This window comes from Podarcis muralis, chromosome 11 (genome assembly GCF_964188315.1).
Source record: "Podarcis muralis chromosome 11, rPodMur119.hap1.1, whole genome shotgun sequence".
NCBI lineage: Eukaryota > Metazoa > Chordata > Lepidosauria > Squamata > Lacertidae > Podarcis > Podarcis muralis.
Window position 1 is genome coordinate 8334978 of NC_135665.1, and position 27347 is coordinate 8362324.

Sequence of the window (27347 nt, forward strand, 5' to 3'; positions counted from 1 at the left end):
GACCAAGCCTTGGAGGAATCCCTAGTCTGCTGCAGCAAAAACAAGTCTTGTGGCATTAACAAATTTATTGTGGTATCTGTTTTTTCAGATCAGAGTCTTTATCAGATGACCAAAGGTTTTCCTTAGTAGGCAGTTAAATAGACATAGTGGGGGGACGGACTGTAAGCCATGAAGCCATGTGTCTATGAAATGCAAGAGCTAGTTTGTGATATTCAATGTAAAAGTGTATATAAGTAAAACACAGTGTCTATTTACAACAGCATTCATCTGTAATATAATTTTTCATAGCTTTTTAATGTTAATTTAACATCTGAAATGGATGGAAGCAATTATCGTGAGCCAGGGCTAAACAAATATAATTAAAGGTTACTGATAAACTCTAGTCCAGCAATTTTTCATTAGAGACTTCCTTTGAAGTGGTTATACTAAGTGTTTATACTAACCTAGACAGTATAGAAGTGCTAGGACTGGGAATTCCCAAGTTCAAAGCCCCACTCAGGCATGAGGGAATGGGCCGTAGCTCAACAGCAGAGCACAAGTTTTGTGTGCGAAAGGTTCCAGGTACAATCCCTGTCATTTGCAAGAAGGCCTGAGAAAAGACTCCAGCATGACAGCACAGAGAGCTGCTATCAGTCAGTGTAGACAACACCAAGATAAATGAATGGTATTTATAGTATTTTCCTATTCACAATGGCCTTCGGTCTTCAGGGAAACCAACTTAGTTATAATCCTAAAAAAGCAGAGACATCACCTTGCCAACAAAGGTCCGTATAGTTAAAGCTATGGTTTTCCCAGTAGTGATATGGAAGTGAGAACTGGACCATAAAGAAGGCTGATCACCGAAGAATTGATGCTTTTGAATTCTGGTGCTGGAGGAGACTCTTGAGAGTCCCATGGACTGCAAGAAGATCAAACCAATCCATTCTGAAGGAAATCAGCCCTGAGTGCTCACTGGAAGGACAGCTTCTGAAGCTGATGCTCCAATACTTTGGCCACCTTATGAGAAGACTCCTTGGAAAAGACCCTGATGTTGGGAAAGTTTGAGGGCACAAGGAGAAGGGGACGACAGAGGACGAGATGGTTGGATAGTGTTCCCGAAGCTACCAGCATGAGTTTGACCAAACTGCAGGAGGCAGTAGAAGACAGGAGTGCCTGGCGTGCTCTGGTCCATGGGGTCACGAAGAGTCGGACACGATTAAACAACAACATACAGTGGTACCTCGGGTTACATACGCTTCAGGTTACATACGCTACAGGTTACACACTCTGCTAACCTAGAAATAGTGCTTCAGGTTAAGAACTTTGCTTCAGGATAAGAACAGAAATCAGGCTCTGGCGGCGCAGCGGCAGCAGGAGGCCCCATTAGCTAAAGTGCTGCTTCAGGTTAAGAACAGTTTCAGGTTAAGAACGGACCTTCAGAATGAATTAAGTACTTAACCCGAGGTACCACTGTAATCCTATCATTTGCTACACTAGCACTTTAATATCCAAGCTGTCACCTACAGTTACTGAAAAATATTCCATAGACCACATGGAGGATTTCTGATAGATTTTTACCCATCAACTCTAGTGGGGCCATTCTAGTTCATTTGCTCATGTACAGTAATTAGCAGTTACTAATTACTGAGACATCTCCCTGCCCCCCCCCCCCCGCCCCGTGTAGTCCTATCCATGACATTAAAAAAAAAAACCCCGGCCCTCACTGCTTTTGCTTCCAAAGCCGGGCACGTGACGCCACAGACGCTCTCCGTCATAAGCCAGCGGCGTGGGAAACTGTGCGAGCGGAAGGGGGATCCCGCCTTTTCATTGGCCGGCCGGGGAGGGCCCGAGCTCCCTGATTGGCCGGTGGCTCTGAACGTCGTCGAGGTGCATTATTGGGTAGGGCCATGAGGGACGGAGGGCGCGGATTGGTTGGCGGCCAGCGCCTGGGGGGGAAAGGGGCCGACGCCTGCGCGCCGATTGGGCAGTGCAGTCGGACGGGGCGGGCGAGCGGCCATGGCGTGGTTACTTGGGCCGCGCTGAGCCCGGCTCGCTTCTTTCTGTCGCATTCGGGGAAGGGGCGGCCGTCGGTGCCGCCGCCGCCGCCGCCAGGGCAATGATGAAGGGCGCGCTGGCCAGCCCCGTGGCCGCCGCCACAGCCATGCAGGAGACTTTCGGCTGCGCCGTCGCCAACCGCTTCCACCAGCTGCTCGACGACGAGTCCGACCCTTTCGACATCCTCCGCGAGGCGGAGCGGCGCAAACAGCAGAGCAAGAAGCGCGAGGAGGCGGCCGCCGCCGCCGTAGCCGCCCCCCCGGCCGGGAGGAAGCCCGGCCCGGGAGGAGCCGCCGCCGCCGCTGCCGCGGCCGCCGCCAAAAGGGAATCCCAGAAGGAGCGCAAGGGTGGCGCCTGTTTCCCGCAGCCCGAGAGCCCCTCAGCAGCGCCCGGTAGGGAAGGGACCCGGAGCGGGGGGTGGGGAAGCCCTGGGGAACGAGCCCCGTCCACCTCGAGGAAGCGCGCCCAGGCTCGGGCTTCGGGTCGGCTGCGCTGCCCGCGACGCCCTTTGGACGAGGGAGCCCATTGGAATGAATGGGCCGGGGCGGGGGAAGGAGAATCCGGATTCGCGACTGCGAATGACATTGGACGGGGCGGGGGCGGTTCGGGTTAATGGACGCGATCGCCGCGGCGCACCTGCCCTCCTCTCGCCCCAGGCGGCTGCCTGCGCGCGCCTTCCGCGCAGGAGGGCTGCTTCCGCGCTCGCCTCGTGGTCGGCTTCCGACTCCTCCCTGCGCGGGCCGTGGGCGAGTCTTGCCGGCTGCGGAAGGGCAGGGCCGGGCCGCCGCCTGCGTGCAGGGCGATTGTGGCGTCGGGCGGGGAGAGCAGGCGCTTGGGATGAGGGCGCAAAGTTGCGGCCGCGGCGCCTGGGCTGCGCCTTCCCGTTCTGGTCCCGCGGGCTGGCCGGCGCCAAAAGGCAGCGACGTTTTCCCCCGCCCGGCCTTGTCCCCGATTAATTCCGTCGCTTGACGCCAAGCTGTCAGAAAGGGCTCGCTCGGCTGCCTTCAGGACTCCCTGATTCCTTGGGGATCAAGCCGATCTCCCAAGCCCTGAGCTCAGCAGTGCCCGGAACGAGGGGTGCTCGTGCTAGAGAGCTTTCTTTGCTGCTCTTCAGCTGAAGGTTTTGGAACAGGCTCCAATCAAGTTTTTGCTCTTCGCATGCCAGACCGCACGTGTGGCAGGAGTGCCAACTTGAATAAAAAATGGGGGAAGGGGCAGATAATCGATCACAAGGTGGTGCACACACACCAGTTCCCCAGCTACTTTGGGCAGCTTCCAACAAAATATTAAAAGACAATAGTCTGTCAAACATTAAAAGCTTCCCTAAACAGGGCTGCCTTCAGATGTCTTCTAAAAGTCTGGTAGTTGTTTTTCTCTTTGACGTCTGGTGGGAGGGTGTTCCACAGGGCGGGTGCCACCACCGTGAAGGCTCTCTGCCTGGTTCCTTGTAACCTGGCTTCTCGCAGCGAGGGAAGGCCCTCGGCACTGGACCTCAGCGGTCCAGCGGGCAGAATGATGGGGGTGGAGATGCTCTTTCAGGTATACTGGACCAAGGCCATTTATGTCCATCAACATGGGGTGGCAACCCCCCTCAGATATTTTATTGGAGGGACTGAAGGGACCTCTGCCCCTAGGAGTTGACTTCTGTGATTTGTGAACAACTCAGTTTGTGCAAGAGCACGTATGAGTCAGTGGGGGCAGTTGTATCCAACCCACGTGCCACTAGGAAGCCTGGTTTGTGCTGAGAACCTAAGCTAAAACTTGACGATTCTCAGAGCAGGGCTGAGTCAAGAAACATTGGTGTGTTTTCCATCCCCACTTGCCAATTTATGAATAATGGCATTATTCCAAGGGAAAGATGCATCAGGTTCTTTGATGTAGCCCACGTTGTCATTGCCCACAAAAGATTGGCCATTCCAAGTGATTGGGCAGAGGGGATGTCTTAAGCTGGCATCAGAAAATCATTCATGAGGAGATGGCCGTATCCCTGTAGGGAAGGAGTTCCACAGGCAGGGTGTCACCTCAGAGAACATGCTATCCTGTGTTGCCACAAAGGCTGTAGCCATTGGTGGAACCATGCAGAGGGCCTTTGCCATAGATCTCAAGACCCAGGCAAGCAAATGTAGGTGCTCCCTCAAGTACTGCTGATGAACAAAATACATGATTTTCTGTGAGCCTGTCTCCAGTTTTAATCCAGAACAGAAATGTGTGCCTTGTCAATCACTTGAAAAACATTGCAGCTTGGGATAACTAGCGTATTAAAACCTAATACGCATTTTTACTGCACACAGCTTAATATAAAATTTCATGATGTCAAGATTTAGGTAAAAAAAATGCACTGCAGAATGGTTTAGCAGGTCACTTAAATGTAAAATTGGGTGTAAGACAAATTCATTCGTGCTTCGGAATACTTCTTGAATGTTCAAATTACATACACAATATATATTTTTGCTGGCTGTCCCCAGTCTCTCGCTTTCTATATCCTGACTCTTCAATTTAACCAGTTTGTACTTGGGACTGGAGGAGCTGCCCAAAATCTTCATATGCCGTGTCTCTCCTACAGACACATATATGCAGAGAGATATCCATGGACTACGGCAATTGTTTCATCACAGCAGCACAGTTTTTCTGTCACACAATAACATGAGTTGCTGCAGCTGGCTATGGTAGTGTGCTGGTGTTTTCTGTGGAAATCTGAACCCGGGACAACTGGGGTAGATCAGATGGAGAACATTTTATCATGTCTGAAGTGTCCTTCCTTCATTCTCCGTTAAATTTACTGTTCACACAGAAGAGCAAAGGGGAAAGTATACAGACTCCTCTTTAGAGATTTGAATGCCTAAACTGTCTAGGTGTAAACTAGAGGCCAAGGATCGCATTCCCTTCTGGTTAACTTTTTTGGGGGGGTCGAGGCTGGTGGTGAGCAGCTGACACAACTCTTAATATTTGTTCAGTGAGTTACAATTTCCCCCCACCCCAAGTGAAGGGCTTCCAGGCAAGCAATAGGTGTTATCAGACTGCAAGGACACCTTTTAGCCAGGCAAAACAAAAAACTGCATAGGTTGCTTATAAGGTAATGTGGTTCTGCAGAGTTTCCAAAAGGACTGGAGAGAGATGGCTGAAGGGCCACATTCAGCCGCTGAACCTGAGGTTTCTCATCCTTGGCCTAAATCAGTGGTGTCCAAACTTTTTTCAGAGAGGGCCAGATTTGATGAAGTGAAGGGCCATAGGTGCCGACCAAAGTTGCTGAGTTCCTTTTTTTAGGATTTTACCCCAAAGTTGTTGAGTTTCTTTTTGGATTGAAGTCGTTGAGGTGTTTCATAGGATTTTACCCCAGGAAATAAACTGCCACAGGGGCCGGATTAAACCGACCGGCGGGCCGGATTAGGCCCCCGAAAAGGACTTTGGACATGCCTGGTCTAACTGTCCAAAATCTACAGGATTACAATCTGCTCTCTTCCCCTTTCCACAATGTGTGACCCAATTAGTAATTGCGTCATATACGTGCTAACGTTGGCTATGGAACTGCCTAGCACAGCTGACTCTGATTGGCAGCTGCTGTTGAGAATCCCTGGAAGAGCATGTTTCTGAGACTTGCTACACAAGACTGTTGAACTGAAAATTGATAGATTGATTGCATTTATAACACACCTCCCCTCCCCCCACTGAGCGCCCAAGGTGACATACATGGTACTTAGTCCCCTTCCTCATATTATCCCCACAACAGCCTGGTGAGGTAGTTTAGGCCAAGAGGCCCAAGATCGTCCAGTGAGTTTCTCAACCGAGTGGGAATTAAAACCGTGGTCTCCTAGGTCCTAGTCTGACACTCAGTAACCATGACACCACAGTGGAATGAACCTTGGAAGCAGATCTCCCTGCAAACCACATTCCACTTTAGGTTAGGTTGATACCTCTTAAGTCACACTATGTTCATCCCCCCGCCCCCCCTCAAATGTTGACATGGTGAAAAGAGCTTTGAATAGTTATTGGCTAAAAAGCAGTTGGGATTTAGTCATTTTAGAACTTTGTCCATTATCTGTTAGTGCTGCTTTACTAATAAGTTCTCTTATATCTTCTCCCACCATATCAACAGGATGGGTGTTAGTCTTTGGTAGCTGTTTTCACATTTAATTTGTTAACTTTTTGTCTGTTTCCCTGGGTCGTTTTCTCCCTGGGAATTAGTAGCTCTGTGCTGTTTTGATCCTTTCAGATGATGACAGCATCTGAACAATCTCTTTCTGCTATCAATACATTTGCATACAGGTTTGATAAATCATGCAACTAGGACTGTTTAGGTAGCGCAACACTTCCCTCCAGCTGCAGTGTTCATCAGAATTTGGAAAGCATGGGATACATTAAAGCCTCATAGTGTAACAAGACTTCTATACTGGTTTACTGGGATAGAATCCTCTCCTTAGAAATGGCTGGGTTAATATTGGGTTTTTGTTTGGTGAACTACCATGTGCTCTATTGGATGAAGAAGAATTGTCTAAAAATTCAACAGATAAATAATAGGTTTTGGCCCTAGCCCAAACAGTGGCCTGAAAGAGATTTGGGAGAAATTTGCTTCAAATCATCTCTCAACATAATGGCAAATTCAGGGGGGGGGGGTCCTATGTGAATGTAGTTTACCTGGTCATATGCAACTTTAATCCAGGCATCACTGATTTCTCCTTCCCCCCTCTTGTTTTTGCTACTTTGTATGCTCCGTGTGGAGGGTAGTAAATATTTGAAATATAGGCTGCTTAGGTTTCTATTTTGCCGGTAGTTGAGATGCTAACTTACATTAATGATAAAAACTGCAATCCTTTTTCAGGGTTGTAAGCAATTGAATTGGTTACACATTCAATTTCAGCTGTGTAGTCATAAGCACCGGCTTATTTTACTTGTAAAAATTACAGTCTTTAAAACATAGCTCTGTGCAATTATCTTAGGGTGTGTGTACACAAGCCTTTTAATATGTATGAGATTCAGCTAACTCGAATAGGAAACCATATAATTAGAAAAGTAAACCTCTTGGGTTGTAGAAGAGCCCTTTGCTCGCTAAAGAGCTCTTAGTTCATTAAAACATTTATTCTTTATGGCTTAAAATGCAGATTCCTACATGATTATATAATGGAATACAGTGGGTATAATACATACTGAAGACTTCGAATGAATTGTTTGCCAGGACATATTTATAGTAAACATACACATGCTATGTCCTTAATTTCTTTAGACAATTTGTAGGTCTTAGCAGGGCTGGCCCAAGGCATTTTGGTGCCTGAGGTGGACCCCAAATGGCCCCTCTCCTCGCTAGGGAAGAAAGGGCAAGGAAAAATCAAAATCCAGGAACAAGAGGGAAGAAAGGTTGACATTTGGATCTGGTGCCCCAGTGGATCCTGGTTCCTGAGGCAGTCGCCTCACCTTGCCTCATGGGTGGGCTGGCACTGGGTCTTGACATCCTTTGGACTACAGCAGCTGATCAGCCATTGAAATAAAATGGGTTCTTTTGGATTCTAGAAAAAAATGGCTTGGCTCTGCCTGGTCATCAGTTGTTGATTCTGTGAAATGGCACTTTAGATGTCTTCATTCCAGAAAATGGCTGGGCTACAGAAAATGCTAGCACTGTGGAATAAGCCTTTCTACATGCTGCTGCTTGGATTGTGGTCATTGGTAGCATGGCAGGATTCCTTTATGAACCATCTCTGGAAAAACAAGTTTTTCTTCCTCACATCGAAGGCTTGTAGGTAGTCACAGAAGATGAGAGATCTAACAAATTATGCAGAGAGGCCAAGATGAGGTAATGTCTCCCAACAGCCATTCCCATTATTTTTTCCATATATTGAAAGCTCCAAGTTCACTGGGAACAGGTCTCTTTCAGCGCGGTATCTCATTATGTCCTTCCAGTTGTGTTATGACTCTTTAACTACCAAGCAAATAAATAAATAAGGAGGGTGTGTTACTTAGCTTTGTGAGTGGTGATGCTGTAACTTCTGATGCATGGTCCATAAGAAATCATTCATAGCAGCTGGCTCAGGGCACTGACTGAGTAGTTACTACTACTACTACTACTACTACTATTATTATTATTATTTTCTTTATACCCTTCCCATCTGGCTGGGTTTCATCAGCCACTGGGCACATATAAAAACATAATAAAACATCAGACATTACAAACTTTCTGATAGAGGGCTGTCTTCAGATGTCTTATAAAAGTTGTGTAGTTCTTTATCTCCTTGACATCTGATGGGAGGGCATTCCACAGGGAGGGTGCCACTACTGAGAAGGCCCTCTGCCTAGTTCCCCGTAACCTCACTTCTCACAGTGACAGTGAGGGAACTGCCAAAAGACTCTCAGAGATGGACCTCAGGGTTGAATGATGGCGGTAGAGATGCTCCTTCAGGTATATCAAGCTAAGGCCATTTAGGGCTGTAAAGGTCAGCACCGACATGTTGAATTGTGCTCGGAAACGTACTGGGAGCTAGTGAAGATCCTTTAGGGCCTGTTTAACCATTCTTGGCTTGCCCATTAAAAGTACAGATTTATTTCCTGCATAATCACTAGCACATCTTCCTTGTAACCTTCAAACTTTCCTCATCTTCTTGCTAAGATTTTTGCTGTGCACCAATACTTGTATTTCCTAAAAGGCGTTTAGTATTGCTTGTTGGAATACTTTCATGCATCCGTGGGAGTATGAATTTTATAGGGGTTTTCACAGTTGTCCCCACTAGTTGTGATATCCGCAGCTTGTATATTTTAGTTGGGAGTCCTACATTCTGAATACTGGGTATGCTTCCTCTGTTATTTTCATATAAATTGCACAAAACCTGCCCCCTTTGATAGCTGAGCTTTCTTGCCGAGTTGCTTGCATTGAATTTGTAAAGCCCAGTCAACAATTGTGAATGTCTGTTTGCTGTCAGTGGTACCTTTGAACCAGATTTGGGCTTGAAAATAATTTTCCTTTTTTTTATTATCAGTTGCATACTGTCAAGCTTTATGTTGTACACTGAAAATTGTAACACTTAACAACGGGCTGTGAAATGAAGCTGAACAATCACTTTTTTCTATACATTTTGAAGTTTTGTTTAGCTTAGTTTATTATTTGTACCTTACATTTTGACCAAAGGTTTTCAAGGTGGCTTGCAAAATAAAAATAGAAGTCATACAGTGGTGCCTCGCAAGATGAAATTAATTCGTTCCGCGAGTTTTGTCGCCTTGCGATTTTTTTCGCCTTGCAAAGCACGGTGTCGGGAAAGTTTTGGGAAAGCTTCAAAAATCACCAAAGTCTTTAAAAACCTCAAAAAAGGCTACCACACCGCATTCTATGAGTTGCTCCTCGAAGTCAAGTCGCAACTGTATAAACGGTGTTAAGAAAAAGGAAACAAACTTGCAAGATGTTTCCGTCTTGCGAAGCAAGCCCATAGGGAAAATCGTCTTGCGAAGCAGCTCAAAAAACAAAAAACCCTTTCGTCTAGCAAGTTTTTTGTCTTGCGAGGCATTCGTCTTGCGAGGTACCACTGTACTCAGAGTGGACCCATTTACAACAGTGGATTAAGTTACTTACGAGTAACTGAACCAATTTCAGTGGGCTTACTCTGTGTAGGACTAAATTGGAACCACTCATAGAAGACATCTAGATAAGTACACTTCTAAACAAATAAAAAGTAAATCAAGAAATTCAAGTGAGCAGCATAAATACAAAGACAAAGATAAAAATAGCTGGGCATTAGAAAAGTGCATTTATTTATTTAATACCATCTATATGCCACTTGATAGTTTTTTAAAAAAACAACAACCCACCTTAATTCGGTTTTCAAAAAGAATGAAACAAAATTATTAGTAGTAACAATATAAAATGGTTATTTAAAATAATTCAAAATTATTAATTTAAATTAGAACCAAACTAAAAATGCATTAAAACAAATCAATATTCTACATATTTTATTTATTTTACTTTGTAAAGTATTTATTAAGTATTAGATGTTAACAGATGGTAGAAAAGAAACTCGCAGACACAGTTCAAACTGTACATTACAACAGCCTTCACTAAGCTGATGCTTTCCATTGTGTTGGGCTCAAGCCTCCATGCTGACTGGCGCTGATGGGGTTTGTGATCCAGGATATTGGAGGGCCCCAGGGTGATGAAGACTGCTTTCAAATCTGATTCGAATCTAGGTGTCTCAGTTAACACCCCGTAGCTTTGTGTGATTCTCATGGTTCATCTGCCTAACAAAATCATGTTTTTTCTGTACCCCACAGGCCAGAAGCGAGCTCCAAAAAGGGGAGAACAGCAGGGATGGAATGAAAACCGAGGCACAGAGGTAAAGCAAGATAAAGCTGAATGGAGACCTTCTTTCAGGGAGTACCGTCCTCATGAAATGGAAAGACAAGCGGAGTTAACACTAGAAAGGTATGTGCTGTTGGAGGAGGTATAAAAATGGCACCCGAAAGGACTTTCCGGGTTCATTTTCCAAGCCACCAGTTGGCTAGACCTGTGACTGATGGTTCCTAGAGATGTTCAACCACAAAGCCAAGTCTTTGTTTTCATTCTGTTCTTGGTTGGGTATCCCCACGTGCCTGAGTCTTGGAATTCTAGACTGCATTATTCCTTTTCGTGCTTCAAACTTGCTTTCAGCTAAATTGATTGCTTACGTGACCTGGACTCGCTTTGTCTTGTAAATGTGACTCTGGTTTACGTATCTGGAGCAGATTGTTCTCTTGAAAAGACAATAAATACAGGCGGTTGTTTTATCACAGTAGCATGTAAAAAACAAAGAGAAAGCTCTTGGCTTTCTGAATTGCTCTATCATACTTTGTGGTGTTGGGACCGCACCTAGATTTGTGGGTTGGTTTTGTTTCTGTTTAAAGCACATCTTACAGCTTGTTGAACTCTAGTGGGAGGGGAGTGAAATGTTCCGCAACCTCTCTGAACCACTGGCTGCTCATTAGAAAAGAATTCAAATAGCAGCTCAGAACCAGAGTTGTCTTGTGTGAAAAGAAAGGACTTGGCTGCAGCAGCATGTATCAAGACCTCCCAATTTGCTTGTATCCCTGCAGGTCTCCATGCCCCCATCACGCTCTGTTCCAGAGGGTTCCTTAACCTTTGAGAGCAGATTACAGTAGGGTAGAAGAGCCAAAAAGGATAAACGTCACAGGCAGAATTCCACTTCTTAAGATTGTGGCCTTTGGAAGAAATCTTCACAATTGCTTATGTTTTCTAGGTAATAGCAGCTGTGGCGATCACACACAGGGCCCCCGGACGTTTGACGGTCTATTGACCCTGTGCCGCCACTGTGATTGCTTTTTCCGCTGCCACCACCCCGCATCTCACGGGGACACATGGAGTCCAGTCAGTTGTTAACATAAACAAATAATCAAGTTTATTTTAAAATGCAGGAACAAACTTATGGTTTCAGTTAGTTTTTCTTGACAGTTTCTTATCCTTAGTTCCTAACAACTCCAAACTGATTATTCCAACTATCTATCTGACTCCACCTAACAATTCCTCTCACTCTCTCACAATACAACTCTACCAACCCACACCTAAACCTCCCTCTTCCTTCTCCAACTCCCAAACCTCAACTGACTTTCAAAACCTCCCACTCTAACTTTTATTCCCCCCTTGCATTCTCACTGGCCAATCACATCACACCATTTTAACCCTTTCCTATGACCCATCCTAGGAGGCAAACGCCACAGCAGCAAAATGAAATCTGCTCATTACCACATTGGACAAAAGGAATGCAGTTGCAGCTTTGATTTAGTTTTGTGAACTTTCATGAGGAAATCAACGTGCTGCCATCTGCCATATTGCAGGGCAGATATGTGGGTAAACCGTATGCGGAGCGAGTCTGCCCCTGCGGCCTGATAGAGGTGGAAACTGTCTCCCATGTCTTGCTAAAATATCGTTTTTATGAGGATATACGCTCTGTCTTTATCACCCCTGTTATACAGAAAATTCCAAGTGGGTCTGAACCTCAATGCTTAAAATCCCCGATAGAGTATAAGGATCCAGAGATCACGCTACGGGTGGCCAGATTTTGCGTGGCTGCCATAAAACTCAGGGAACAAGCCGTGCTGTTACAAAGACTAAGGCCTCAGATGCAAACCCTAGATAATATCTTAGAGACTAAGACCTAAACCACATTTCTAATGGCCGTCATATTCGTATTGTTTGTTGTTATATTTGATTGTAAATTCAAACTTAATTCTGTTGTGTTTTATGTTCGTTTAGTATGGTATGTGAATCTGGTCTGGGACCGCAATAAACTTCCTTTCATTTCCATGGGGGAAACATCAGAGCTGTAAGGTTAAATCCTGCTGGATTGGGGCAAAGGCCTATCTACTCCAACATCCTGTTTTCACAGTGGTCAACCAATGAGAAACCTGCAAACAGGAACTGGGGCCAACGCTGCTTTGTGGTAGCAGCTGTTACTCAGAAGCATACCAATGATGGTCATCTTTTCCTTGGATTTGTTTAATACCCCTTTAATGCCACCCAGGTTGGCAGCCACTGTCTGTTCCTGAATCATCCAATTTCATTGGATGGCCCTGAATTTGAGTACAGTCAAACCTTGGTTCTCGAACGGCTCCATTTTTGAACGTTTCGGCTCCCGGACGCCGAAAACCCAGAAGTAAATGCTCCGGTTTTCTAACGTTCCTTGGAATTTGAATGTCTGACGTGGCTTCTGCTAGAATGCAAGAAGCTCTTGTAACCAATCGGAAGCCGCGCCTTGGTTGTCGGAACGTTTCAGAAGTCGAACGGTCTTCCAGAACGGATTACGTTCGACAACCGATGTTTGACTGTATTATGAGGCCCTATCCGCTTTTTCAGTCTACGCCATGTATAATTTTAACGCAATTAAATGTCTTGCATGTAATGCTTTGCTTTTCAATTGCATCTCAACGGTGTTAACCTATTGAAGATACGCTGGGTCAAGCTAAGGTGAATTGTATTTCAGACCGATAGACCGATTTGATCGGGAAAGGCCAATGAGAGGTCGTGGGGGAGGAAGAGGTGGAATGAGAGGCAGAGGAAGAGGTGGTGGAATGAACAGGACTTTCAACGGCTTTGATCAAAGAGGGAAGCGGGAATTTGACCGACAGAGTGGGAGCGACAAAACGTAAGTGTGCTGGTCTAGTACCTTAACAGCATCTTAGTAATACTGGGGTGGGTGGGTGTGTTGTGAATTTGCATCTGTAACCAACCTTTTGGACAACCATTGTATACAAATATTTTTAATTTCCAAAAACGGGGACTAAAAAGAACACGATTTATGTCTCTAGAGGAGTCCGAGCAGAAGACAAAAGGGGTGGAAGTGGACCTCGCAACTGGGGAGCAGTTAAGGATGATGTGAGGTATGACAGTGTTTTAGTAGTTATATCTGGATTGTAGTCTTGTTGGAACATAGTTTCCAAGCTGTATGGTCATAATTTATCATGTACGAATGCCGCCTCCCAGCTTTCAGATCTTGCATCTAAGAAATTGGCAAAAATTCCAGAATCTTGATGCTAGTGTCTGTGCTGAGTTTTTGGATTCTGTTTAACGTCCCTAAAATCTCTGCTAAAAATATTGTGATATTTCTGTCATCAAGTTACTGGCATACAATGCAATGTGCTAGTTGTCAAGACTGATATTGTTTGAGCATGCCCCCATCTCTCCAGTGAGACACTAAGTAATAATATCATAATAATAATTTATTATTTATACCCCGCCCATCTGGCTGGGTCCCCCCAGCCACTCTGGGCGGCTTCCAACAAAACACTAAAATACAATAACCTATTAAACATTAAAAGCTTCCCTGAACAGGGCTGCCTTTAGATGTCTTCTAAAAGTTTGGTAGTTATTTTTCTCTTTGACATCTGGTGGGAGGGCGTTCCACAGGGCGGGTGCCACTACCGAGAAGGCCCTCTGCCTGGTTCCCTGTAACTTGGCTTCTCGCGAGGGAACCACCAGAAGGCCCTTGGAGCTGGACCTCAGTGTCCGGGCAGAACGATGGGGGTGGAGACGCTCCTTCACGTATACTGGACCAAGGCCGTTTAGGGCTTTAAAGGTCAGCACCAACACTTTGAATTGTGCTCGGAAATGTACTGGGAGCCAGCGTAGGTCTTTCAAGACCGGTGTTATATGGTCTCAGCGGCCGCTCCCAGTCACCAGGTCTAGCTGCCACATTCTGGATTAGTTGTAGTTTCTGGGTCACCTTCAAAGGTAGCCCCACGTAGAGCGCATTGCAGTAGTTCAAGCGGGAGATAACTAGAGCATGCACCACTCTGGCGAGACAGTCCGCGGGCAGGTAGGGTCTCAGCCTGCGTACCAGATGGAGCTAATAAACAGCTGCCCTGGACACAGAATTGACCTGTGGCTCCATGGACAGCTGTGAGTCCAGAATGACTCCCAGGCTGCGCACCTGGTCCTTCAGGGGCACAGTTACCCCATTCAGGACCAGGGAGTCTTCCACACCTACCCGCCTCCTGTCCCCCAGAAACAGTACTTCTGTCTTGTCAGGATTCAGCCTCAATCTGTTAGCCACCATCCATCCTCCAACCGCCTCCAGACACTAACGCAGGACCTTCACTGCCTTCACTGGTTCTGATTTGAAAGAGAGGTAGAGCTGGGTATCATCCGCATACTGATGAACACCCAGCCCAAACCTCCTGATGATCTCTCCCAGCGGCTGCATGTAAATGTTGAAAAGCATGGGGGAGAGGACAGAACCCTGAGGCACCCCACAAGTGAGGGCCCAGGGGTCTGAACACTCATCCCCCACCACCATTTTCTGAACACGGCCCAGGTGGTGTTCAGAAAGGTGTAGTTATTCTGAACAGTCTGTATGAGTACACTGCAAAGTATAGTTTTTGGTTTCCAACGAGTTTACTTGGTGCACTTAATGTTTCTGCAGTGAGCTGGAACAGACTGCTCCTATGGAAGAGACTGCAGAAACAGAAGAGAGCGCAGGAGCACCTGAAGGAGAATCTCCAACCAAGTATGGGCTGGTTTTGAACATCTTGCTCTTGTTGTTAAGTCATTATTGGAAAACACGGCCCATTGTCTAGCATCCTGCAAGTGGTGCAGATATTTGGGCAAGCTGCACCTTGCATAGAGTGTCAATGCAACATTCTACAACAGGCTTGCCCAAGTTGTGACCCACACTGGGTGACTTCATAAAAAAAAACGTGCATCAGGCTATGTGATAAGTACCTGGCCATGTTGCATTTGTAGCTGATCTTAGTCCTATTTGGACCCCTTGAAATTAATGGATATGAGTCATGTAGGTTTATTAATTCTAATGGACCTGGCTTGAGTATGACTTAAGTTAGATACAAACCTTGGTGCATATAATTCCTTGTGCAAATTCTGACTTTATAAGACTTGCATTTCTTTCCTTGGCAGCTAAACCTAATTTCCTGTTTTAAAGCTTTTCTGATAACTGAGTTCTCATGAAACAGTTAAGGCAGATAATGCATCATCAATCAATCAATACGCCCCAGCCTCTCTTCTCTGGTTGGTGAAGATTGCATTTAGTGTCACATTTGATAAGACTCCTCTCCCAGTTAGCTATTTCCATTGTGTAACTAGCAGCTAAATTACAGTGGTGCCTCGCAAGACGAAATTAATCTGTTCCGCGAGTCTCTTCGTCTTGCGGTTTTTTTGTCTTGCGAAGCACAGCTATTAACGGCTTAGCGGCTATTAACGGCTTAGCGGCTTTAAGAAAAAGGAAACAAACTCGCAAGAACTCGCAAGACGTTTCTGTCTTGCGAAGCAAGCCCATAGGGAAATTCGTCTTGCGGAACGACTAAAAAAACGGAAAACCCTTTCGTCTAGCGAGTTTTTCGTCTTGCGAGGCATTCGTCTTGCGGGGCACCCCTGTATTGCCACAGCCATAACATATCCATGTTATATTCCATCCAAGTACTCTATCAAATACCTGTATATATTGTTCTGCAGAATATACCCATCCAATAGGATATGTCGAGCTAATTCCCTGCAGGGAATAAGAACTACTATCTGTTTCTCTTTCCTGTGACAAATGGTATATAAGAGCATGCAAGCTCTTAAAGTGGTTTGTGGGTTAGATAGATATCTCTGATGTTTCTTGGGTGTGCTTGCGTACAGCTAGTAAACCTAATGGACTTATAACAGTTTTGATCTTGGCAATACTATAGCAATACTGAACAGCAAATGTCAGTGTTTTAGAAACTGGTGAAACGATAGGCGTCTGCTGCTGTTGCAGTATGGAAAAAGTAAGGTTCAGGTGTATCTTTGACTTGTATAGTAGGTTAACAATAGTGGTGGAATCCTATAGATCAGGAGTGGCTAACCTTTTTGGGGCCTGAGGGCCATATTTGCTTTTGGCCAACTTTCTGAGGGCCTCATGGCATCAGAGGGTGTGGTCAAAAGTTTGTGGATGTGAACACTTACACAAACATACAGGCACATGTGGGTTGAAACCAGGGTGGATAAAAATCAATGATTTTTAAAATAAATAAATTCCGTTACAAAACCAAAGCGTTCCAAAACCAAGGCACGCTTTCCCATAGAAAGTAATGCAAAGATGGATTGATCTGTTCCAAACTTTTAAAAACAACCCCTAAAACAGCAGTTTAACATGAATTTTATGATCTAATGCGAAACCATTGTTCCATAAAATGAAAGCAATAATCAGTGTACTGCAGTCACACAAGCAAGCAATCAGTAGCTGAACTGGGTTCCACACAGTCACAAAAACGCAAAATAAATAGCAAAACCAGACAGACCTCAGCATAACATTCAAAACGGAAGCATGGCACTCAAAACAGAAGTGTAACACTCAAAACGGAGCACATTTGGCTTCTGAGAAACCTTCACAAACTGGAACACTTACTTCCGGGTTTGCAGTGTTTGGGTTCCAAGTTGTTTGAGTACCAAGGCGTTTGAGAACCAAGGTACCACTGTATAGTGGACGCTTGGGTTGCGAACGTGATCCGTGTGGGATGCACATTCCCAACCTGCAGCGGCGCGTCTGCGCACGCGTGGGTTGCGATTCAGCGCTTCTGCGCATGTGCAAAGCGCAATTTAGCGCTTCTGCGCATTCACAACCGCCAAAACCTAGAAGTAACCCATTCCGGTACTTCAGGGTTTCGGCGGTCCGTAACCCAAAAAAACACAATCTGAAGTGTCTGTAACCCGAGGTATGACTGTATTGGAAATCATATTTTGAGTTCCAGAAGTTTGAACACATGAGGGAAGTATTGACATGCTCAGGGGAACATCAAGGTCTGCCGGAGTTGAAAAGAAAAATCTTCAGGACTCCGTTTAAGTTACCCGATGAGTTCTCTGTATACTCAATGGAGTGCAGTCTGTTGTGGTGGAATGGAGTAGCCAGGAAGGGGGAATGGCTGGCTGGAACAGGAGCATTCCATACTGCAATAGTTTGTAGCAGCTTCCTCTCACTGGTGCAAGCTCTTCTTACCGTTGCTTAGAAAGGGAATCTCCACTTTCAGCGCTTTGTGCCTTCAATTTTCCTCTGCCTTTCCCTTCTTGCCATCCTAGAGGCTAATGGTTTTTACTTAAACCCTTAGAGTTGCTGAAGGAGAGCCTGTGGAAGAAGTAGTTCAAGAGATGACGTTGGATGAGTGGAAAAATCTTCAGGAGCAAAGTCGACCAAAGCCTGAATTCAACATCCGGAAGCCTGAAACCACTGTTCCTTCTAAAGCAGTGGTGATTCACAAGTCAAAATATAGAGATGATGTAAGCAAAAAACTTAGATTTTAGAGGGTTCTTCCTTTCAACCCTATGTTTTTTAAAAATGGCTTTATTATGCTGAATCATACTGAGAGATAGTCTGAACAGATGAAACATTATTAGAATTCTTTGGAATTGCTCAAGTTTTTTTAACTTCCAGCAGTAGATATTTTTCCGTTCTTGATGGCTCGGTCGTATTGACCAAACAAGCTTTTTTTCATTTGTCTTGTTTGCTACTTTGAAGACTTGTGATCCAGAGTATGAAATCAAAATTGAAATGTTGGGGTTTTCTGAAGCTTTTTTGAGTGCCAGGTGTCTTCATGATTTGTATTGTGTGACTGCCAAAAATTATGATAGGCACAGCCCCTGCATATTAGATGTTTCCTTAGCCCAGCTTCATGAGGGCTTTTCTTGCATTAGTCACTATAACAGTGCCATTGAAAATAAAATGGTTGTAATTCTTCATAGTTGCATTGAGGATTAGATCAGTGTTTCCCAACCTTGGGCCTCCAGCTGTTTTTGGACTACAACTCCCATCATCCCTAGCTAGCAAGACCAGTGGTCAGGGATGATGGGAATTGTAGTTCAAAAACAGCTGGAGGCCCAAGGTTGGGAAACACTGGATTAGATGATAGGCAGATTATTTTCGAAAGCAACAAGATTTAAGCTTATAAGACCCAGGTAACATCCTTTGCAACACTTGATAAACCACAACACTTTGATTTAAGGTGACTTTGCCTTTTGCTTGTATTGAGCTTGGAGCCCAAGAAAAAGCGTTATGTGAATTGTCAATGAAAATTAATAAAACATATATTTTTTAAAAAAACAGCAACCAACAAATTTATCAGCATTCATTTCTGTGTTGTACAAACCATGGTTAAAAGTATTTGCAGTGTAGCATCTTTGGCAGAGCACACTGATTACTCTTTTTGCAAAGGACAAAAAGTTGGCTATGAAAATGCCAAGATAATAGGCGTGTTGTCGTCTCTGTAACATAGAGACAAATTATTGTGACTGCTGTGCTAGTAAGGTGGGATATTGTTATACAGTGGTATTGTGGTTTTTGAACAGAATGCGTTCTGGGAGTATGTTCGATTCCCGGAACCATTCAAAAACCCAAGCGTGGCTTCTGATTGGCTGCAGGAGCGTCCTGCAGCCAATCGGAAGCTGCACAGGGTGTTTGGTTTCCAAAAATCGTTTGAAAACCGGAACACTCACTTCCGGGTTTCGATAGTTCAGGAGCCATTTTGTTTGGGAGCCAAAGCGTTTGGCATTGTACGACTGTAAAATGTTTAGCGGTATTAGTACACTTTTCAGAACGACTTGTCATTAGTGGCAATTTAAATAAAAGAGCTGTCTTCTCTCAAATACCTTACAGCAGGCATAGGCAAAGTCGGCCCTCCAGATGTTTTGGGACTACAACTCCCATCATCCCTGACCACTGGTCCTGTTAGCTAGGGATGATGGGAGTTGTAGTCCCAAAACATCTGGAGGGCCGGGTTTCCCTATGCCTGCTCCAAACCCCCTTATAGGTCTCCATGGGTCAAAAGGTGTGGTGAGAACATTGTAGCAATTTTTGGGTTGGTTTTCTTTTGTTTAAAGCTGCAACCGTTTCCTTTTCATGTCCCCCTTTCACAGCTCCTAGGAAGTGTCTGGTGGGTGCTCCTTTTCGGGGGGAAAGAATTCAGGTTGTGTGTTTATAATCTAGATCAATTCTGTTCCAGGTGCTGAAGGAGGATTTTGAGGACGATGCTCACTTTTTCCGGAAAGCAGCAAACGACATCACTTCTCAGCTGGACATTAATTTTGGGAACCTGCCTCGTCCGGGGCGTGGAGCTAGAGGAGCCCGGGGAGGTCGCGGGCGTGTCCGGAGAGTTGAGGACTCAGGAGGACACAGGCCGGAAGTGATGGTAATTATTAGGGTGTTGTGTTAAGCCCTCCTTCCCAGATCTAGCGAATGCAGACTGACCACTTCACTACAGTTTAGGCCAGGGGTCGGCAAGGTTTACCTCGCCTGGGCCGGTTCACTCCAGCAGAGATCTCTCCATGGGCCGGATCGCGTGTGCCCGCGTGTCATTTCTGACAGATGTGATTTCTGGCATCTGCGCAGACGCGATTTCCGGCATCACAGAAGCGAGTCCCTGTGCTGTGCTGCGCTGCACCGGTTTAATACAGCGCGCGTGGACTTGCCGAGTGGGTGACTCGGTTTGGGGGCGACTCGTGGGCCGGTTAAATGACCCCGTGGGCTGCTTGTGGCCCATGGGCCTTAGGTTGCTGATCCATGGTTTAGACTGATCACTCAAACTCAATTATGTAGATTTGTCAAATTCTCAGGAACTTCTTTTTTTAAAAAAAAAAAACCCATTGGGAATAAAATGGGTTAGAAATTCATCTGAGTTCTCTAGTAGTTTGGAGAAAATAGAGCGCTTGAGACCTGTCTGTAGACTCAAGAGGCAAGGAAATCTAGTGTATTTTTCGCTTTTCGCTCTATAAGACGCACCAGACCACAAGACGCACCTAGTTTTTGGAGGAGGAAAACCGAGGAAAAAAAATATTCTGAATCTCAGAAGCCAGAACAGCAAGAGTGATTGCTGCGCAGTGAAAGCAGCAATCTCTCTTGCTGTTCTGGCTTCTGTGATAGCTGCGCAGCCTGCATTCGCTCCATAAGACACAAACACATTTCCCCTTACTTTTTAGGAGGGAAAAAGTGAGTTTTATAGAACAAAAAATACGGAAAATTTGTGAGCCCACTGCTGCTTCAGGACCATGACCACCTGATGGGCTCACCTGTGTGGGTGGAAATTAGGAGTTATGGTTGGGAGGATGCCATAACATGCACTGTTTGTGGGGAAAAGAGCAATAAAGGAGGCAGAATTTAGAATAAAACAAACGAATAATTCCACTTCTATCCTGCCATTGCAAAAGTTTGGCCATAGGTCTCTCTCCCCTCCCTTTTATTCTCATAGCTGTTGAGGTAGGCCAAGAGTGATTGACCTAAGGACACCCAGTTAAACTTCTTGTGGTTGAATTGTGGTCACTTTTAATTCTAATTCAAATTGAAATGCTATAGTTGTGAGTTTTCAGGCTCTTCAGAATTTAAGAACTTGGGTTTTACAAGTATTTTTTATTAAAAATAATAATAAGCTGAACATGCAAAAGAAATCCTATATGCCTAATGTACACAGACACTGCCCATCCATTGTTTAATAGAGGCTTACAGTAAATAATATTTGGGTTTGAAGGTTGCGGCGCCAAAATAGAAACTGAGATGAACAAGAGTCAAATTTTATGGGCATCTCAGGGTCTAGATAACACCGCCAGTTATTATCGAACTAGCAGAAAGGTTTTGAGATGTGCTCTTCTTTCTTTTAGATGCACGTCACTGCTCCAAACCCCGATGACCCTGAGGATTTCCCTGCTTTAGCTTGAAAGAACTGAATAATGGCGCCTCAAAAGTAGCGACAACAGCTCTATGTTGCTGTGGAAGAATATCATCCAAGCCTACAGAGAGAGATGACTTATGTGTGTGAATTTTGCACTTCTATTGTGTTAAGCGCCTAGACCTATCCTGTGGGCTGGGAGGAAAGGTTGAGCACCACTGTTTGGGGATTAGCTTTGTGAAGGCTTATGGTATCGTACGTGAGGGCTTTCAAATAAAGGTTCAAGGTGATGGTGTCAAAACAAGTACAGAGGGGTGTCTCTTTGTCCACGGTGTCACAAATGCAAGCTAAACCAGATTGGGTGGGTTTTGGGTTGTTGTTTTTTTGAAAAGAGAGGATTGTTTTGAGACTTGATGGCAAAACCCCATAGGCACTTGGCAGCTGTTTTTCTGACCTGAGTGAAATGTACCTTCGCCTATGCAAAGCAATTGCACAATTTCGAGAGGTTAGCAAATAAACAAAAGCCTGCTCATTGGTTGGGGTGCGAGGTGGTATTTTCACAGCGATAACTCTCCTTACTCCATAACCCTCGGAAGCTGCAAGCTGTGGTGTTTACGGTTTCATTTCCAGTTTGGAGAGTGGGTTTCTTGGGAGTGAAGGGTGACCAGAGAAATAACTGAGAAGCCCTGTGGGTGGGCTGGGTCCCTGCTGGCAATGTGGGAATGTTCCCTCCATCAATAAACATTCATACACGCAGAAACTTAACTAGATAAGTGAGTCCAGGTTAGAACTCTTGTTCTCTGCGGAGGGTGCTTTTTTGGGGTATGGCAGTGTGTTCCTTCCTGTGAAACCATACTTGAAGCTCCAACTTTATACCACTTCAGTGAGGCTACTGACATATCAAAGTTTTATACAGGATTAATCTACTGGATCAAGCCATCACTCACTACCTGTTGGCATTTAATCTACAATTTTAATAGCTTCCATGTGCTTTGTTGACCCTTCTGAAATTGCACCAGGTTGGGTTCATTCCAGTTTGGGACTAGGCTTGAAGGCTTTGCAGCTTCCTTGCCTAATTAATGAAAAAATGGTTTTTAAAAGCCCGTCTTATTTTGCAGGAGTTGCACTAATCACTGTAGATAATTTAGGTGTGGGTACTTGTGTGAGTGTCGTACTTGGGCATTCGCTTTGAAATACAGAATTCCTCAAGTAGCCCCAGGTAAAAGGGTTATTCTGTAATGCATGTGAATTTAATTATGGCTCCCTTGCAGCTAAGGCATGGATACAAATTCCTCCAGAGAGAGACAGTCTACCAAAAAATTGTTTTCCCTTGTATGGAAAGGACCAGTGCCTTTTTATACCAACACTACACATTGCAGAGCCTGATATAAGCAATATATTTTATTTGCATACAGTTCTCTTATATGTCAGTATTTATATAATCAAATTACACTGGTTTAATAAGAAACACACACTATCAGATCAAATTTCCAAGATAGTATTAATTTACCCTTAAAATACCTTTAGCAAAATAAACTTCCTTTCTTGATTTCTTTAAAAAATATTATTTTTTGCTTTAAAAAAAGATGAGCAGTATTGATTACACCACATATTTGGAACAAATGATCTGTACAAGAGTTTCCAAGGCAATACATATAAAAACTATAGGGCAACATATATGGGAAATACAAGTGGCAACTTAGGTGGGTTGGGGAAGGCTATGTTTTTGTCCAGTTTTGAAACAGCACAGCTGTTGTCATAGCAGGTGGATGTTTGAGAATGACCTTGCCCTAAGTTGGCAAGTTTGAAAATTGTGCCGCAGTTGCGATAAACCAGTACTGACTTGGAATAATTTCAGGGGGTGGGGTTGGTGTGTACGTAGAAGGCAAAACCAGTAGCTGAAATGGCATTCATTTAAATAGCTCTATAAAAGCCCAAACTAAAGCAAATGATGCAGAAGAAATGTGAACCCTCTTTGGTTTACAAGCCTGGAAAATGCAACAAGCCCCACTTTAGGCATGAGAAACACAGGAATATATTTTCCAGCTGACTTACCAGACTGTGTCCCTCAAAGATGGTTTGAGATGTGTAAGACCTGGAACTAGAGTTCTGCAAAAACTACCAAACTTAACATGAAATAAGAGGTGCCTTAAATTGGAGCAGTGGTTTTCAAGTGGCTGCTGTTGCAATGGCGCTCCCATCATTTATATTTGCGTTATTAAGGAACAGGAGAATTGTGTGTATAGTAAAATGTTCAGGGCTTAAGAGAAGTCCTCTCTCCAAAGTTTGGTGGCTAATAGCAAATGCAATTCTTTACACACATGGCAGTAAATACCGCTGAAAACAGTGGGGCTTCTAAGCAAACATGCCTAGGATTGGGCTGTTAATGATTGAGCTCCATGCAACTTAAAGGTTTTCTAATCTTTATAGACCAACATTTAAGGTTTTGAGTGTGGGGAGTGGAAGTGTGGCTGAACAAAATTTGGAGAAAAGCCAGCTAGTATAACAGTTTTGTGGACTAACAACAGTTGTGGACTGTTAAGTAATCTTTCCTTCTATCAAGCCTTCCTGCTAATTTAGTTAAGTGAAGGCTCAAGCAATTCTGTCTTGGGTGTCAACCTCCCAGGATCGGTCTGTCATCTCCCATGGGACATCTTAAGCATTTCCTCTTAAGTTAAAGCAAAAGGCTGACATGGACTTGGGTCTACCCTACACTGCAAGAAGCTACCAAATAGCACTTATGTTCAGGCCTCAGATAACTGAAATATGGTTGCTTGTCTGTTTTTAGTATTTGTATATTCTACATCGGCTAACCCGTAAATTAGTGCAATATTTTCAAAAGCAACAGGAGGAACTCTTGTAAGGTTATGTTGCAGAGAGGAATTACAGTCCCAAACTTCAAGGGAATATTTGAGTCACTGAAGGAGAAACCCCACCAAGTAAAATGTGTGTGTGTGTGGGGGGGGCATTGATTATCTCTTTTGAAGATGAATATTATCCCTATGCCTTTCGCAGTCCTGTAAGATCTGAATTTGCCCAAAACAGATTACTAGACAATCGTTTCTTTTCAATTGACAAGCCAAGGCTATATATCTAATAGGCTGAGATCTCAGCTAATCTTTATCCCCTGCCTAATGGGATTCAATAGGCTTACATTTTGAAACTGAAAGGTAGTTAACATGGAATGACAGAGTTGGAAGGGACCTCTTCTAGTCCATGTAGGCTTTTCTAGTCCATGTACTGACCATAACTCTTACTTTCTGTAAGGAAATGCCAGAGCAAATTATATTCCCATGAAGCAACTGGGTTTAGTTTTTTTATATAAAGTAAGTTATGGTTCCAAATAAACTACCTTCTCACATCCTAAAATTCAGGCCCCCGTGTATGTATATACAGATCTTGAGTATCAGTCCATTTGACACGATCAGGGGTTGGCAAACTTTATCAGCAGGGGGCCAGTCCACTGTCCCTCAGACTTGTGGGGGGCCGGACTATATTTTTTTTTGGGGGGGGGGGAATGAACGAATTCCTATGCCCCACAAATAACCCAGAGATGCATTTTAAATAAAAAGGACACATTCTACCCATGCAAAAACACGCTGATTCCCGGACCGTTCGTGGGCCGGATTGAGAAGGCGATTGGGCCGCATCCGGCTCCCAGGCCTTAGTTTGCCTAGCCATGCTCAAGATTAACGCGGCACATATTCTCATTATTTTTAACAGGCTGTATCTATTTGGATCCTCTTATTTGCCTAGCTCTACTGGACAATACCCAATATGAAATGAGTAGCAGCAGGAGACTAGATCTGTTGGGCAGAAGGTGGTTTGGTCCCATGACCAAATAGCTGGGGATGATGAGAGTTGTAACCCAAGCATTGGAGGGCCACAGAGACATTACAAAGTCCTTACTCATAAAACACTTTTGCAAAGTAAGAGGGGTGGGGACTGTAGCTCACCTTTTGGTAATTCTAGTATTTGGTACCATGTACACAGGCTGTGAAACCAAATATTGACTCTATCAGTCCAGCATGATGTGGAAACATCACATTCTTTCAAATATTTTCCACGCATAAAGTCTGCAGATTCTTAAATGAAAGCTGCTACACCATGGAGAAATTTTGTGGTAACATGAAGCAGCACAGTGATTTAAAGTAAAATGCTGGAAGTTACAGGCCATGAATAAGGGAACCAATTTTACCGAATGTGTCTGTTGTGGCAGCGAGAATTCAATCACAACATATTCATGAAACTATAGTTGCATTTCTTGGCAACTGTTAGCAGCAACCTCTTCATTGAAACTATGATGGTCAGCAGCTTGCTCAATGTCAAGTGGCTAGCAGTCTCTTAGTTTTAGGTTTCTTTTGCTAGCCCCACAGGGGCAGATACCCCCAAAACCAAATCCTAAGGCACAAAGCCAACGCCCTACTTAAAAAGTAGTAGCAACTGCCCTCAAGTAGACAGGTGTTCTTGTGCCACTTTCTGGCTCCCACAGCAATATTTCCCTAGGCAGGAAAGAGCAGAATGGAAGAAAGACAGCATTCCTGGAGCAGGATTGTACCACGCCTCCTGTCCCTTGAAGATCTAACAAGGTGGCCAATGCAGCTGTCAAAGTGCTATGTCCAGTAACAAAGGGCAGAAAGCAGCATTGTGGTGCTTTGGCCCCATTCTTCCAACTTTTTAAAGCCACAAATTATGATAGCTTAGGATGCTCCAGGTACACTTGCCTCCAGGACTGCTACTACTACTGCTTCTCCATTAAAAAGGTAATTTAAAGCTGCAGTGTGTCAGACAAGGGGAGCAAAGAGGCTATTGCAACTCCAGTCAGAGCTCAGTGCTAGAGCCTTTCTATTCAGAAGGTCCAGGTTCAATCTCTGGCTTCCCCAGGTAGGGCTGGCATATAGACTCCTGTCTGAACACCTAGGTAATGCTGTAGGCCAGGTATGGCCAAACTTGGCCCTCCAGCTGTTTTGGGACTACAACTCCCATCATCCCTAGCTAGCGGGACCAGTGGTCAGGGATGATGGGAACTGTAGTCCCAAAACAGCTGGAGGGCCAAGTTTGGCCATGCCTGCTGTAGGACATATTGGTAGCCACAGCAGCTCTAAAGGCTTGGAGAGAGATTTCTCTAGCATTGCTTTTATAGACATGAGATGGTGTGTGTAAATATCTGCAAAGAAAGAAAAGTTACTAGGAAGCTCACCTTGCCTCCTGCATTTTGGCTCAAACCAGTAGTGTTAGGATAGTTTTTCTCTACCTGCACAGGAGAACAACTTTCCAAAGTGGCCCTAAAATACGGCACATACAATCTTTACATTTAAATTAGAAGCAGTAAGTAACACAACAGACAGTGGTGTAACTTGGAAGAGAAAAAAATAGAAACCCCAGAAAACAAAAACATAAAAATAAACCACAATTTGATGGACGCTAGTTTAGTAGTCTGTTGCCGCGTTATAAAAATCCTACTAAAATTAGGATAGTCAAACTTGTATGGAGCTGTTTAGGGGGTGGGGGTGAAGTATCACTTCTCTCCACCTAGGGAGAGAAATTACATTGATAACTTACATTTGTTATTCCAAATAGCTAAAATGCCACAGTCGTCTTGGTGGTTGACAGAAGCTAGATGATTGCCATCACATTTTAGACATGAGCGCTGTACAGAAAAGAAAGCTCTTTTGATAACAAGAGTTATTCAGACCGAAGGCTAAAATTTACACGCTGCTTTTTATATTCGGGAATAATTTCCTAGCATTAAAAGTAAAAATGGTACAGTTTACAGTAATTTAGGGTCCTCACACAAAAGTTCTCTTCACAAAACTAAAACGTCTTCCAACTAAATATAAAAAATAGACCACTGCTTTTTTTATATATATACAAAAAAGTTTCTTCCAATTGTTTTAATTGGCAGCCATGTCCTTTTGTTTCCCTTGAATCCTCTTCCACTCTGATTGCTTTTAACGCAACACAGTTCTGGTTCTTGGGTTGGGAGCACTGCTGAAATGATAAAAATGAGGTGTGCAAGATGTCAGATACACATGGCAAAACACAAACCAGTAATTTAAGCATCACTAGCCAATATAAAACTATGCAAGCAAACCAAAAAAGGGGCTTGGGGAGGGAAAGGACCACTCACAGACGGCATTTTTGAAAGCGATGCAACATCTGTAGTCAACGAAAGCACAGGCCAAGCAACTCAGATTACAAACAGTGAGGCAGGGAAGGGGGGCAGGGAG

The 27347-nt window shown here is 44.4% G+C and overlaps 2 protein-coding genes across 11 annotated transcripts in view; one reads left to right on the top strand and one right to left on the bottom strand.

Moving 5' to 3' along the window:
- Window positions 1–1886: 1886 nt before the first annotated feature.
- Window positions 1887–21421, top strand: HABP4 (hyaluronan binding protein 4). Its single transcript, XM_028748200.2, is given in 9 exon segments — window positions 1887–1928; window positions 1931–2426; window positions 10276–10426; window positions 12978–13139; window positions 13303–13374; window positions 14916–14999; window positions 17575–17743; window positions 19462–19647; window positions 21110–21421. Coding segments are annotated over 9 exon segments (1419 nt in total). The 3' UTR covers window positions 21167–21421.
- A 1082-nt stretch (window positions 21422–22503) lies between these two features.
- The window catches only part of CDC14B (cell division cycle 14B), a 57777-nt gene continuing 52933 nt past the window's right edge, over window positions 22504–27347 (bottom strand). For 6 of the 10 annotated variants that reach the window (XR_003708989.2, XM_028749504.2, XM_077936031.1 and 3 more), the window contains one exon: window positions 22504–27108. Coding sequence is in view for 8 of the 10 variants with exons in the window: in XM_028749504.2 (XP_028605337.2) it covers window positions 27069–27108 (40 nt within the window). In the remaining 2 variants the exon portion in view is untranslated. The remainder of the gene's footprint in view (window positions 27109–27347) is intronic. The other 4 variants (XR_013394609.1, XM_028749505.2, XM_028749502.2 and 1 more) reach the window with 1 other exon arrangement.